Source organism: Zingiber officinale, chromosome 10A (genome assembly GCF_018446385.1).
Source record: "Zingiber officinale cultivar Zhangliang chromosome 10A, Zo_v1.1, whole genome shotgun sequence".
NCBI lineage: Eukaryota > Viridiplantae > Streptophyta > Magnoliopsida > Zingiberales > Zingiberaceae > Zingiber > Zingiber officinale.
The window spans coordinates 36013776-36028808 of record NC_056004.1 but is presented as its reverse complement, the minus strand read 5'-3'; the positions used below and the strand labels follow the sequence as shown (position 1 = coordinate 36028808).

At 40.6% G+C, this 15033-nt stretch overlaps 1 protein-coding gene across 1 annotated transcript; it reads right to left on the bottom strand.

Annotated features, from left to right (window-relative positions):
- Window positions 1-1953: 1953 nt before the first annotated feature.
- LOC122027364 (protein LURP-one-related 8-like) lies at window positions 1954-3994 on the bottom strand. The gene is made up of 2 exons (XM_042586312.1): window positions 3640-3994; window positions 1954-2555 (listed from the first exon to the last, which is right to left on the bottom strand). Exons 1-2 carry the CDS (start codon window positions 3901-3903, stop codon window positions 2181-2183), a joined length of 639 nt encoding a protein of 212 aa, XP_042442246.1. The 5' UTR covers window positions 3904-3994; the 3' UTR covers window positions 1954-2180.
- Between the last annotated feature and the right edge of the window lie 11039 nt (window positions 3995-15033).

The window sequence follows — 15033 nt, the reverse complement described above, 5'->3', positions numbered from 1 at the left end:
GAAGACTATGAAACTGGGTACCTCGAAGATATTGAAGGATATGAAGCACATCTCCCCAATGTATTTAAGTGGGAGAAGTAACAAACTAGCTGTTAATATGTACAGCATAACAATGTCAGGTCTAAGTGATGGTGAGATATACTAGACTACTAACTAGAGTGCGATATAAAGATGGATCAGGCAAAGGAACACCATCAATAGAAGAGTACCGAGCATTAACCTTAAGCGGAGTATCAACAATGTAAGTGTCGAATAGATGAGGTTGCTCCAGAATATCAACAATATATTTGGATTGAGAGAGAAGATAGCCACAAGGAGAATAAGCTACTTTAAGTCCCAAAAATTAATACAGAGGACCCAAATCTTTCATATCAAACTCATGAGCCAAATGTAATTTCAACTCTTCTATTTCACTTAAATTATCCCTTGTAATAATTATGTCATCAATATAAAGAGAGGGTAATGTGGGATCCAATGAACGAACAAAAAGAGCAGAATTATACTGGCTAGGAAGAAAGTCAAGAGATCCAATCACAACAAAGACTTGTCAAACCAAGCTCTAGGAACTTGTTTAAGGCCATAAAGAGTCTTTTTTAGTTTGCAAACTTTACCAGGTCTGTGAGTGATACCTGGCGAAGGCACTAGGTAGATTTTTTCTTGAAGATTTTCATTTAAAAAAGTATTTTTAACATATATCTGGAAAATAGACCACTGACAAACTGATGCAACTACAATGAAAGAACGGATAATAACAATTTTGGAAAATGGAGCAAAGGTTTTCTTATAATCCATATCATATTGTTAGGAAAATCTTTTAGCAACCAAATGAGTTTTATACTACTCAATTGATCAATCAAATTTAGTCTTAAATACTCATTTGTGACTATTCCCGAGTGGCAATACCTTGGACTCTCGACTGGCAATGTCCAAGTTCTCTTGAGCAGTTATGCCTTTGATGTGAACGGTTCCATTAGACTGATAAATCTATCGGTATGTAATAGCATTGAATAGGTTGAAGATAAAAAAGTTGAGGACATTAATGGAATTAGACATTAATGATCATTATCATTAGATATTAATTATAAATTATTAATAACCATTAAAACATCATGAAAGTGTAAAGTCAATCAGATAAATGAAGGACCATTAATAGCGATAAGATAAGAAGTCATTGAGGACAATATAAAAAAAAGGATGAACAGAAGACAATTAAGTTTTTTTTTTCTAATTTTAAAAAATAACTTTTAACTATTTATTATTTCTACTTTGTTCCCCTCTTTAACTAAGTTTAACTTGGACACAATATTAGGCATTTTAGTGCTAATTTAATTTCTAGTTTCAGTCTATTATTTTTTCAGAGAAAAAATTCTCCTAGAGTAATGGTTCCTCTCTTCCTTATCTTTCCTTCGACAGTTGCAACCGTCAATATACATTCACGGCGGTGGATCTCCCTCTGAAAGTCTGGGGCAGGAATAGGATCACTTAGATTTAAAAAAAAGACATAGTTTTTAAATTTGTAGTTTGGTTGATGTTTCAGAATGTGCCCTTTCGCCGCTAAGTTGCGAACTGCTAACGGAGATGTGTCGCCTTGTCGTTATATGGATGTTTACTTTGTCTCCGTTTAAGGCAAAAGTATGCTTTCCCATAAAGTGGAAGGCAGAAACAAACAAACACCATGATCGAAGCAAAAGAAAGTGACACATTGCTTGCCGACTGCCGAGCTGATCCAATGAATGTGATAGTTCCCTAAATATTCCACCATCTACCAAAGAATTTGGCAGCTGGGCAGGTTACCTGAAAATTTTAGGGGAATTTACGCTATTTGTCGTCCTCATCTGACTATTGCAAACTTTCAAGAACTTTTGAAAATAAACATTATTTGTCTCAATCGTAAGACGCTTCAAAGTCAAGATAAAGAGAGACAAGTATATTCCGTCACGTCATAATGTACAGTGGAACAACAGATAGTGTTTTTTTTTCTTTGTTCATCTTATCTTATGTTTATACACGGTGACAATCTCATCTCATGTTCACACAGGGGTCAGATTTCTCTCTGTTTTCCCCTATCTTTAATTGTTCTATTTCTTTGGTTACAAATTCCTATGATATGGATGATCAGGAGAGCGCAACAAGTAACAACCTCATAAAATACAAGCTCCAACACGAAGGAAGCTTTAATCTCAACCTCTCAAGAGTGATCCTCTGGATCCAAACATTTGCTCCAGAAGTATCACTACAGCCATTGCTAGAGACGAGTCAAATTCTAACTCCACGATTAGTCGGAAGACATCAAGGCCGAGGGGAATGCCTTGGGCAGATTCCTTCCTCTTGATCTCTGCCATCTTCTGTCTGTCGTTGTCATAGATGGTGCAACATCGCTCCGAGTAGGTGCCCTCAATGTCATAGGTGAGGCATGCCTTGGCGCCAGGAGTGCATGGGGTCACTCGTGCCATTGCTTTGGAGAGCCAGAAGCTCGTCTGCTTCTTGATGGCAAACTGAGGATTGGTGCTCTCCTCGCCATTGTAAATCAGCCAGCGATCTCCAAGACTCAACTTCTGCATGTTATAATGATGCCAGAATCCATAACTTTATATGAAAGTTGAATTATGCAGTTCTGATCAACTTAAGATACTATGAACACAACCATATATATATATTTTTTAAAACGCACCAAGATAAATTTCATGATCACACCATACATTGCTGGTGTAAAAAACATATCTTTTGAACTACTCCACAAGAGCTATCAAAATTGCAACTTTGGGTTAACAATTGGTTGGTAGGTGGGGAGAAGCAAATTTGACCATCTACATAGAAGATTATTTGGCCAATACATCCAGAATCTGATCTCCTGAAGCAAAGGGCAAGCCATGGTAGTTCTTAGACTATCCTTGTCGTTGTGAAACTTAGGATAAAAGACAAATCCAATGATCTCCTTCAAACCCGCCAGACATCTGCCTATTCATCAACGTAATAACGTCCATGCATACACAAAAATAGTCCAGGTATTTTTCGGGAACAGACTAAAATTCTGAAAAGCACAAAAGCCACCTGAGAAATTCTTGGCGATTTGTTGGCCTTTTGTGCTCAGTATCCATGAATATAGAACATGCTGTTGTACAAGATGCTCTGTTTGCTTGACAGATCCAACAAGAAATAGTTCTGGGATTCGTCTCGCTCTCTCTTCTAAGTGTTCAATCGATTTTAGTTGTCAGTATCCATTAATTTATTGAATTTTTGCCCCCACGGACTGGATCAGCTGGTAAGTTGTCTGGTTATTTGCTCAAATGGCCAAAGGTCGAGGGTGTTGCACATGGGAATAATATTCCTAATCTGCTGGTCAAAAACTCCTAAGACCCCAGTCAACTTTTCAGCCCAACACTCACCGTGATTTATTCCCTCTGAAATCCTGGGGGGCAGACTCAGGGGCCGCTAGGGTACGGTTCCTCTTTTTTTTTTTTTTTTTTTTGGCTCAGATTTTAGTAATTCAAATGTTGCAATGCGACCACCAAAAAGACTAGAAGCTGAAGCCATAGATAATCATTTTATTGAAATCATACTTTATCAAAATTCAAATTTCCGAAAAATAAATCAGTTGAAATAAAATCCCCATTTACAGATAGGAAATCCCTTCCATACCTTTCTCCGGATGGTGAGCAACGGCTTGCCGGCGGCGTCCATGAGAACGATCTCATTCCCACTCCCCGACGAGTAGTTTTCAACTCGAAACACCAAATTTCCCTTTGCGTCGAACACCGTGAACCCATTCCCATTGAAGAGGAGAGATTTCCGCCACACGGTAAAGACTACCGCCTCCCCCTCCTTTCCTCCGCCTCCACAGGAAGATTTAGATTCAGATCTGATAGGATCCGCCGGAGAGGCGTTCGGGTGGACCTTCGTCATCGCCGCGGTGCTCGGGTCTCCAGTCGACGAAATCGTGACGGCGAAGACTTGGGGGCGAGGGTCTGCTCTGCGACGGTTGCACGGCAACGCCGTCGCGTGAATTTATAGACTGACACTTCGACCGAAATGCCCCCTCCGAGACAGGTGATGATGACGCGCCGACACGTGCGGTGTGCGTGAGTATGACGTTGTCGGTAGCTTCGGAGGATTAACTTTTTGATAATGACACATTAAAGGGAGGATTAGAATGATAACGACGGGATTGGCAGAGTTTATTTTGCTAAGTTGTGGCTCAGCGTCGGCCACGTGGCGAGAGGAAAGGGACTGCTTGTCTTCTATTCGCCTTGTTAGGAGTAGAGCCGAAATAACAACAGTTAGTTTAATTGCTCGCCGTTAATATTGATGAAAAGTTAAATAGGTGTCAGGGCGTCTTTTTTATTTTTTAGGCATAATTAAATTTCAGTCCAATTTTTTTTAATAGGTAATTGATTAAAAAATACTTAATGGATGATCACTCCAAAATTAATGACATAAACGGAATACCTTATACCAATTAAAAAATAAATACATAAAAAATTAATTTAATCAATAATATTATATCGAATTGCAACAAGCCATCCAACCAGTTGTTGAGCTTAGCAGTGGTTTTCAAATGTAGATAATGTGAACGAATATCCATTAGGTATGGTTCTATGCTTTCAGGTGTAAATAATTAATTAAGATCTGTAATTTAAGATATAATAGTTAAAATATTTTTAAGAATAAAATTATTATAAGTTAAGAATATTATGATTTTTTTTAAAAAAGTCAATCTCTTAAACCACTCTGAGATTAAATTAATTCTAAATAAAGAAACGATCGAGATGTTCCACGCCAAATCTTTGTTTTTTTTTTTGCTAGTTTAGTCATATTGCTATACTTTTTATTATTTTATAGTTTTGATATAAATTAGCGTGATAATTAAATTTATTACAGTTCAATAATATGCGATGAATATATATAGCAATGTTCGAAGCATACAATATATTTTAGAACTCATAAAGTACTTTATATGTTTTTATTTAAAAGAAACCCTATATTACATATGATATTTCTCCATTATTTAAAGTTAATTTCTGTCTTCTTCATTTCGTCGTTAACATCAGCTAGCCTGGAAGACCTATATATAATACTATCTATCAAAAAGGAGAACTACAAGCTACGCACTTTACTCTTTGTCTTGCACGCACGCTTAGCTTGGCTTATGGTAATAATATACGGCCAATGGATGTAGTACATGTTCAATACTGTCAACTTTAAAATGTTTTGCTTATACGTGGCACGTTACCATGGAACTCCATTTTTCAAAAGCAAAGCACAAGATTCCTTACGATCATGACAACAAAGGCTTAATTATATTTGGGTTGCTTCATTTCAGCTCTTAAACTCTTGTATTGTACTGGAAGACTATTATTAATTTATATATAGTCATCTTATAAACAAATAGATAAACTTGTAGGATAAGTACTAGCATGCAAACGAAGTTGTCAAGCGAGGTGGATTCGAACTTTATAAATTTCAAAAGCAGAAGCATGGTGTCAGGATGGTATTGGTGCATGGATGCAATGCATGGGTCGTCCTCACTGCACGCTTCACCGCCAGTGTTGTTCAGATAAGGAAATAATGTCGCAAAAGACACACAATGGTCGGGGAGAGGATGAGGACGGATAGAGTCGGAGGGCGGTGCAGATATGGAAATTTAAATGAATGTTAAAAATGGTCTGCGCGCATGCCCTCCCCCTGTCCCCCACTCAACCCCTCTGCCTGTTTTTTTTTTGCTGTACCAGAGAGCTTCTACTGCTACTGGATTAGATTTGTGTTTGTTTTTTAAAACGTTGGAACTGAATATGTTCATTAATTATGGAGATGGCGGATTCAGTTATGGAGATGGCGGATTCAGTTTTATAGAATTTTTTTTAATTGATATTAGAGATTTAATTTATGTCGATTAATTCTAGAGGTGATCGATTCAGTGCAATGCAAATTTTCTACTGATTATAATGATAAATTAGAAAGTGTTTGCAGTGGACAACCCATAAGGTCAGCGTTCTTAGGTCAGTCGCTCATTAAAAACAAATTATCTGATCCTATCTGGAATCTGAGTCGGACGAAGGTCGGATGAACTGTCGCTGGTGTTGACGGAGAGGCGACTAGAACACCTTTATCGTGCGTGCCTTAAGAATGGACCCCCACGTGGCGCTAACGGACGATGGTAACTAAGCTGGCGGTACTTGAATTTTGCGCATACTCAGATAAGCACACGGAACGTTAGAGGCTAGAAACCAAGGAAAAAGTCCTCAGAACAGACCCTCCGACACTCAAGTCAGGTGCTTTTTTCCCAGAAGAACAGTGTACAAAAAGAAAGAAAAGTAGAAGACAAGTGCGAATTGCAAGAGAGCGTACCTGCTCAAGGGAGAGGACCTCCCTTTTTATATGACAGTGCGTACTGTTGGGTGTTAGGACTTGTCTAGTGATGGAGGGCGCGTGACACCCTTTTGTAAACTGGAAGAAGGTTCCATTCGCAGATGACCACAGACCATTGGAATATTCCCTGACATACAGTAATTATTTTTTGACAGACGGTTACGATTCTCTGACCTTGTTGTCGTGTAGCCCCTTCTGTCCCACCCGGATATGACTAGGGGCAGATCGGGATAATCTGTCAGGTATAACATCTGGCCTAAGTCTTGAGGGGCAGGGAGAGCTGTGGTGAGATCGCTTAAGAGCTGATCATAAATTGGCCTACCGCGAGAATCAGACCTGGATATAACCGAGCTGTGAAAACTCGACCAGTCGGAGCAGGTCAGGCATCACCCCGATTGCACATCCTGATTCAAATCTGAGATCCTGATCTGTAATAGAGCCGTCAATTTGGGTTGGGCCCGTCGGGTTGGCCCGCCCCGCCAAACAATTTAAGCGGGTTGAGTTGGAATTTTATCAACCCAAGTCCGCCGTGGGCCGACCCGCCTAGGCCCGCAACCCGCGCGGGTCGGCCCGCTCGGGCTTGGGTTGGCCCGCGGGTTGAAAAACACATGTAAACTAAGTTTTAAGCCAATTTATTATCTTTCTTTGTTATAATTTTCAAATAAAAATAGTACTTTTCATCCAACATAAGTACTCGTTTATATTCATTTATATTTAAAATACATGTTTATGTATACATTTAATTGTAGAAAACTTTTTCGAAGTAAAAGGTTGAAGATATAAAATATTTTTTAATTTTTTAAAAAATTTTTGATGGGCCCGCGGGTTGGCCCGCCAAACCCGCAACCCGCCTTAGAATGGGTTGGGTTGGAAATTTCCCAACCCGCCAAGTTGGCGGGTTGGCCCGCCCCGTCCCGCCAAATGGTTAGCCCGCCATGGGCCGACCCGCCCCGCCACAGGTTGGCCCGTCTGACAGCTCTAATCTGTAAGCACCCGATCAGGCATCCTGTGTCTGACGACACCAGGCAGTCCTACCTCTTCCTTCCCTAGTTGCCGACTGTCACGTCCTCCTAACTGTTGATTGTCACGTCCTCCTGACTATTGACTACCAAGTCCTCCTGACTGTTGACTGCCACATCCCCTTGACTTCTGACTGCCACGTCTCCTTGACTTCTGACTGTCACGTCTCCTTGACTTCTGACTGTCACGTCTCCTTGACTCCCAACGATCGGGTCCTACCATTATGCACCATATCACAAGCCTCCCCCCAAGTCTAGTCGAAGGAGACTCAGGTCTAACTGACTAGACCCAGTCCCTGATGTCATTTACCTCACCATGATAACTATACATGCTGCTCCTTTCCTCCATAGTGCTCTCTTTCTTTATGCCGATCCCAAGTGGTGGTTTAATGAAGGCTCTGCTTGGTGATAACCCGCTCGGTGTTGAGAGTCTAGAGTCTGGAGGTGTGAGAGCATGCTCACTTATAACTCGTGATGGGGCGAGATTCTGGAGGCGTGAGAGGATGCTCACTTATAACTCGTGCTGGGTCGAGAGTCTAGAGGCGTGAGAGGATGCTCACTTATAACTCGCGCTGGGGCGAGAGTCAGGAATCCCGACCGAGAGGTCATTGGGCGTGAGAACAAGCTCACTTATAACTCGTGCCGGGGCGAGAGTCTGGAATCCAGACCGAGAGGTCGTTGGATGTGAGAGCATGTCGTTGGACGTGAGAGCATGCTCACTTATAACTCGCGCTGGGGCGAGAGTTTAGAATCCCGATCAAAAGGTCGTTGGGCGTGAGAGCATGCTCACTTATAACTCGCGCTGGGGCGAGAGTCTAGAATCCTGACCGAGAGGTCGTTGGGCGTGAGAGCATGCTCACTTATAACTCGCACTAGGGTGAGAGTTTGGAATCCCGACCAAGAGATCGTTGGGCGTGAGAGCATGCTCACTTATAACTCGCGCTGGGGTGAGAGTTTAGAATCCCGACCGAGAGATCGTTGGGCGTGAGAGCATGCTAACTTATAATTCACGCTGGGGTGAGAGTCTGGAATCCCGACCGAGAGATCGTTGGGCGTGAGAGCATGCTCACTTATAACTCACGCTGGGGCGAGAGTCTGGAATCCTGACTGAGAGGTCATTGGGCGTGAGAACATGCTCACTTATAACTCGCTCTAGGGCGAGAGTCTGGAGTCTCGACTGAGAGGTCGTTGGGCATGAGAGCATGCTCACTTATAACTTGTGCTGGGCGAGAGTCTGGAGGCGTGAGAGCATGCTCACTTATAACTAGCGCTGGGGCGAGAGTTTGGAATCTTGACCGAGAGGTCGTTGGGCGTGAAAGCATGCTCACTTATAACTCACGCTGGGGCAAGAGTCTGGAATCCTGACTAAGAGGTCATTGGGCGTAAGAGCATACTCACTTATAACTCACGCTGGAGTGAGAGTCTAGAATACCGACCGAGTGGTCGTTGGGCATGAGAGCATGCTCACTTATAACTCGCGCTAGGGCGAGAATCTGAAATCCCGACCGAGAGGTAGTCTAGAAAAGGTAGATCCGCTACCTTAGCGGCCCCCCTAGTGCCGACCCCATGGATATGGAGGGAGGTTCATGCAAGTACACAGGCCATAGGCGCATGGTGGGGTAAATCCCAGGTCGTCAGTTCCTGAGAATCGACCCCTAGCCATTACGCCAGAGATACCTCGAGAGGTAGTCTAGAAGCATGACCGTGAACTAGGCTGGAAGCTTAATTGGGAGTTGGGAGCTTGACTGGGAGCTGGGAGCTGGGAGCTGGTCTGGAAGCTTGACTTGGAGCTAGTCTAGAATCCTGAACTACACATGGTCTGAAGACCTGACCGGGAAGTGGTCTGGCATCCTGAACAACACATGGTCTAAAGACCTGACCGGGAAGTGGTCTGGCATCCTAAACGACATGGTCTGAAGACCTGACCGGGAAGTGGTCTGGTATCCTAAACGACACATGGTATAAAGACCTGACCGGGAAATGGTCTGGCATCCTGAACGACACATGGTTTGAAGAGCTGATCGAGAAGTGGCCGGGCTTTGGAGTAGGAGTCGTCCCAGGCTTCGAATCAAGTAAAAAACTTGGTGTCTGCATTATTATTTACTTTTCCACTACATAATTACTCAAAAGTTTTCTGAAACAAAGTGAAAACCATGAGCGCTATTCACCCCCCTTCTAGCGCTTTCGATCCAATAAGCTCTTCATCCATTGGTATGCAAGAGTTATGCCTAGAAAATCAAGCATTAAAGGATTAATTCACAACAGTAGAGGCATCGATAGATGATCGGGTCAGATTTGTAGTAGAGCAGTATGAGCGATCGATGGATGATCGAGTTAGGTTGGCAGTAGAGCAGTCTGAGCGATCTATAGATGATTGGATAAGGGCGGCAATTGAGCGACAAATACGAAAATTCTTTGATGGCTATTCAATAATGAGTCATTCTGCTTTTCCAACGCTGTATCATTTTGATTCACAAGAGACTCAAGATCCAAACCCTCCTGATAAATAGATATTCTAAGGTGTGATGACCTTCAACTTCTTTTTTGTATTTAATTGAGTAATTAAATATTAAAATTTGTTTTTGGAAGAATAATTTCTGCTTCATAATCTGAATTTAGTTTTAATTTATATTGAGCATTTTATAACTACTTGCCTGAAATAAAATGTGTTTATCTTCACCTTCATATACAACTATATTATGTATTTATCAATTCTGAGGTTAATTTTCATGTTTTTAAATAAAATTTGTTTGATTATTTTTTATAGTATATTCAATTCTGATAATATTGTAGTACTATATCCTGTTTATTGCTTCTATTTTTTGTTTGTGCATTATTCTGAAAATCTATCATATTCTACTTGATATAGGATTGACTTATGTGGTAAAAGATGATTCGTTCGCCCCCAGCGTCTCTGTCAATTCGTCCCTAGGTCAATACAGAGAAGGTAAATTACGGGTGACTACTAGCCATTAGTACAAATGACCAAGACATGGGGGACGTTATGCTCGGTCACGCTGAGTTTTAACCCCAAGATCTCATGTGGCAACATAACACTCCATGTCTTAACCATCGCACCACCCCGAAGGGACAATGCAAGATTGACTTATGCACTTTAGTGTGATATTATTTGATCATGATATGATTTGATACTATATTTTAGAATTAAGATATGTATTCTGATACGCTTTATTATTTGTGAATCATTCTGATACTATATTCTGTATTTATTTTATTTAATAATATATCATATTCTACTTGATGTAGGATTGGACGATGAATGTTGATATTGTATTTTGAGTATGTTGATATGTTTGTCATAACCATTTGGATATGGTTCTATCGTGGATTAGAGGTTTGATGTTGTCATTTGTATTATGGATACGATTTGTGTCGTACACTTTATCGTTTGGCATTTGTTTGTGTAAATATTGTTGATATGGTTTAAGTTTGATGTTGAAGTTTATTATATTGTTTGTATCGTATTTTTTGGTTATGAAGTTTGGATATTGATCTTGTCCATGCACTGAGTCGATGGAACTGGAGACGTGACGCTCTCTGTTGCTCCCCGGTGATCTTCACAGCGACGTAAGCCTCCGATGAACCTGCAACAAAGTCGGGCCTGGAAGAGGTTCCCGGCGACGACCCTTCGACGCTCAAGTCAGGCGACGACGAGAGGAAATAGAGGCAGAATAAAGACTGTGGCTACAGTAGACGATGATAGAAAATCATACCTCCGTCGAAATCCGGGGGTCTTTATATAGGACCTAGGAGAGGCGCGTGTACGCTTCCCGAGGCGTGCACGTTCCTCAAAGTATACCTTGGGATAACTGTGTCAGAAAAGCATGCTTGACGCCATACCGCAATTGTCCGAACATATCTCTGTCATGTCAGCGGAAACTCCCTCCGTACGATCCTTGGTACGGCCCGGTCGCCGACCATGCTGCTTGTCGGCGGCAGACGTCTCGATAATGACATCACTAGCTACCCCTTTTGTTCTCTTCTAAGCCCCTTGTCTCTAATTGGGTCGGTCGGGCTGGTCGCTTGGTTTCCCGAGCGCCCGGATGTACACGTACCTCTGACCGGGGCAGACGTCCGCTCTGTCACACACTCGGATGGGGCATCGACTAGTCGTTGGGCAGTTCGGCCGAGCAGCTTAGCTACTCAGCATAGCGGTTTCTCTATAAAGAAGCTTGTGAGCGTCGGCAGCTTGACCCAGGGTCGAGCTGTCTTCGTGCCAGCCCGGGATCTACCCAGGCCGGTCGGCCGAGAGATTCCTCCCTGCTCGGCCGAACCTTTGACTTCCTCCCAGCTCGGCCGGACCTTTGACTCTCTCGCGCCATTGACCCCTTTCTCTGTGGGCCCCCGCTCCTTACCACCGGATCAGATATGTATATGAAGTGTGGTGGTTGTGAGTTTGTGATATTTGTTTGTTGGTTGTGAAGTTTGGATACTGGTTGTGAAGTTTGTGATATGTTCTTTGTTCGTGGTTAAGTTTGGATGTTTTTGTTATAAACAGAATAAAAATAAAGAAAACAAAATGAAATGCTATTTAAATTTTAAGGAAATTAATTTTGATCGCTAATTTCTGAACCTGAAATTAAATTTCAGTCCATGATTTTAATTTCTGTTTCATAATTTAGCGACCGAAGTTTAATTCAGTCACTAAACCGTACTACAACATAAAATTCAATAGTATTTTGTTTCGGTCGGTAATCGGTCCTTAAATGGATTTAGCAATTGATTAGAGACCGAATATTCAGTTGCTAAAGTTGGATATTTTTGTGGTGGCTGGCTCATACGAGAATGATGAACAAGAATACAACGTCTGACATGAAGATGTTTTTCTAACAATTATATAAACCCTAGTGAAGGTAAATGTGTTCAAAGGATTTTGGCACTAAGCTCCCTCGTTCTTTTCCTTCCTCCTCTGATTTCATATCTCAAGTAAATTCTAATTTGAGCGTCGGAGTAGTTTATCAAAATCTTTATTCGATGTCATTCTAGCTCTCCATTGAAATACTTTTCAAATCCTTTCACTTTTCTTATGGACAATCTCCGGAAAAACATACATGTCAATCCGTTTGCTCATTGGTGAGTTGATTATTCATGATATTTAGTCGGAATCGTCGTTGATCCGGTGATAACCTAGGAGAGCCCACCTCCAAGGAAGTTCAACGCTTGGGTGGTCGTCAAAGTCAAGAGGGGGTCAACTAAGAGACTAGCCGAGCCGAATTCCCCACAACCCGATCGGCCGGAAGAGTTCAGAGAAGGTGGGCCAAGCCTATAACCCAATCGGCTGGAAGAAGAAGAGGGTTGGCTGAGCCTACAATGCCCCGAGACCAAGGGCACTCACGCTGATCGGTCTAGATATACTCATAGGAGGTCAAAGAGTTGGCCGGCCGGATCGATCAAGGGAAGTCCAATCAGAATAACAACCGACAACTAAGATAGGGGATACGTGCCAACATCCTTTTGGGAGTCGATGTCGCCGGCTGACGGCGCGGATGAACAGAAAATCGTACGGAAGAAGATTCCGCCGCCTTGGCAGAGATGCGTTCGCCCCGTTATGGTAAGATGTCAGGGATCCTTTCTCGATGTTAGCTTTTGGGGAAAGTTTGAGGATACGCATCCGCCCGGGAAGCATGTAGTCAGCTCGTTGAAGCTCTATATAAGGAGAGAAGTAGCCATCTGCGGAGGTACGCGCATACATCTTTTGGCACCACCATTCACTTCTTTGCTTCCTCGATTCTCTTCACTTGCTAATATGTGACTTGAGCGTCGGAGGGCCGTCACGAGGAACCCCCTCCCGACTTGACACTAACGACTTGTGGTTACAGGAGCGAGGGAGCATCAGTGTAGACGAAGAGCTACCTCAACGTTATTCCTCGATGGCCATTTATTCAGCTTCAGGACAGGAATCAATCACCATTACATGGAGCCAAGGTTATTTATTTAATAATCAGACTAAATATAATGTTGAAGTTGGTGCTGTAATTAAAACTATTGCTGAAGACATGCATGACTAACTTCATAGCAGGATGAGTATTCGGTTAATTGATTAATTCGATTAATTTAGTATTAATTTTATATAAATTTTATATTATTTTTTTAAATAAATTAGATTAATTCAGTATTAATCGATATAATTTATTTTAAATTTAATTTGGTTAATCCGATTATAACAAAACTTTACTTCGATTAGATAATATTAAATTAATTTTCAATTAATCCAATTAATTTATATACGAAATTAATTAAATATTCATCCTAGCTGCCAGGGCCAACGCATGCAAACAGGGGATTTTTCGAGTAGTTTTCCTTCGGTCATTCGGTGGTGCGCAGGAAAAAAAAAAGCAAAAAAAAAAAAAAAAAATAGAGTCGGTAGGTTTCCATTTGCCGTCGAAATTAATAAAACATAGCATCCAGAAGGGTCGGCTGACGGACGACATATAAGGAAACTTGACTGTGACAACAAATGTTATGTTATATTGTTTTGTGCTTTGCCAAACTCACCAAATTAGGATGACGGCAGAAGTTAATATGGAGTTTATATTTCCAGAATCAAGATGTTCAATTTTTTTAAAATATAATCAAATAATCCTTTGAATGATAAACCATGTTCACTTATTACTAGTCAAGGGAATGAACTAATCCCATTACAATATGATTCAAAGGAATTCTTATTTCTTGGTGAAAAGTGAAGAAATAGATTCATCATCCCATATGATCAAAAATGAGAGAATGAACTAATATCCTATTTTGATATTTCAATTATTTTTGTTTTTTTTTATGATCCATATTCTATATAACTAAGTATGACACTGTAGAGGTCAGTTCAATTATCAAAAAAAGGATTTAATTGAGTATACAGGATCTCTGTCTAGAAATTCAATATTTTTTAATTACGCATTCTATTTAGAAAAAAAATCTCTACAAATATATTATAATTGAAGATCGAACCGTGAGTACTTGGATGATAAGCTGAATGTCCAATCACGACACCATATAATCAAATAATCCTTTAAAATTCTTTGGTGAAATAGTTTAAATGAGTTAAAACGCTAATTAACTGCATAAATAAATTTAATTTTTTTTAATATGATTAGCTTATTGTTCATTTAGTCAAGTAATTAATTTTTTTGACTTAAAAAACAAAATTTAATATCAATCATTTTCAAAAATTGCATTTCCCTTCTATTTTATAGAACTCCATAATTTTATATTAGTGATCGCGTTGTTTTAGTAAAACAATTTGAGGGACCTAATTTATGTGTTACATATGAAACAGTGGAGCCCGATTCGAGTTTTGTGTTATTGGAAATTAAAAGAAAAATTACAAATTGGAACCATTCATTAATATTCTTACTTATATATAGATGCAACTTACATATTCTCTTATGAAACAATGCATATGTATGTAAGTATTTGATCCATTGATGTAAATCACTTAATTAGTTTGGACATGTTATTAATACACAATGCGATTTTTAATATTGAATCAAAAGTAGTAGCACTTTCTATTTTTCTCTAATTAATTAATACACTTCTTATTCCACTAGGTATTGTTTATAGCTTCAGTTAGTGGACTCTCTTGTCCTCATCGACTTATCAATCGATTTCCACAATTCGTGTTTTTTCCCGACTA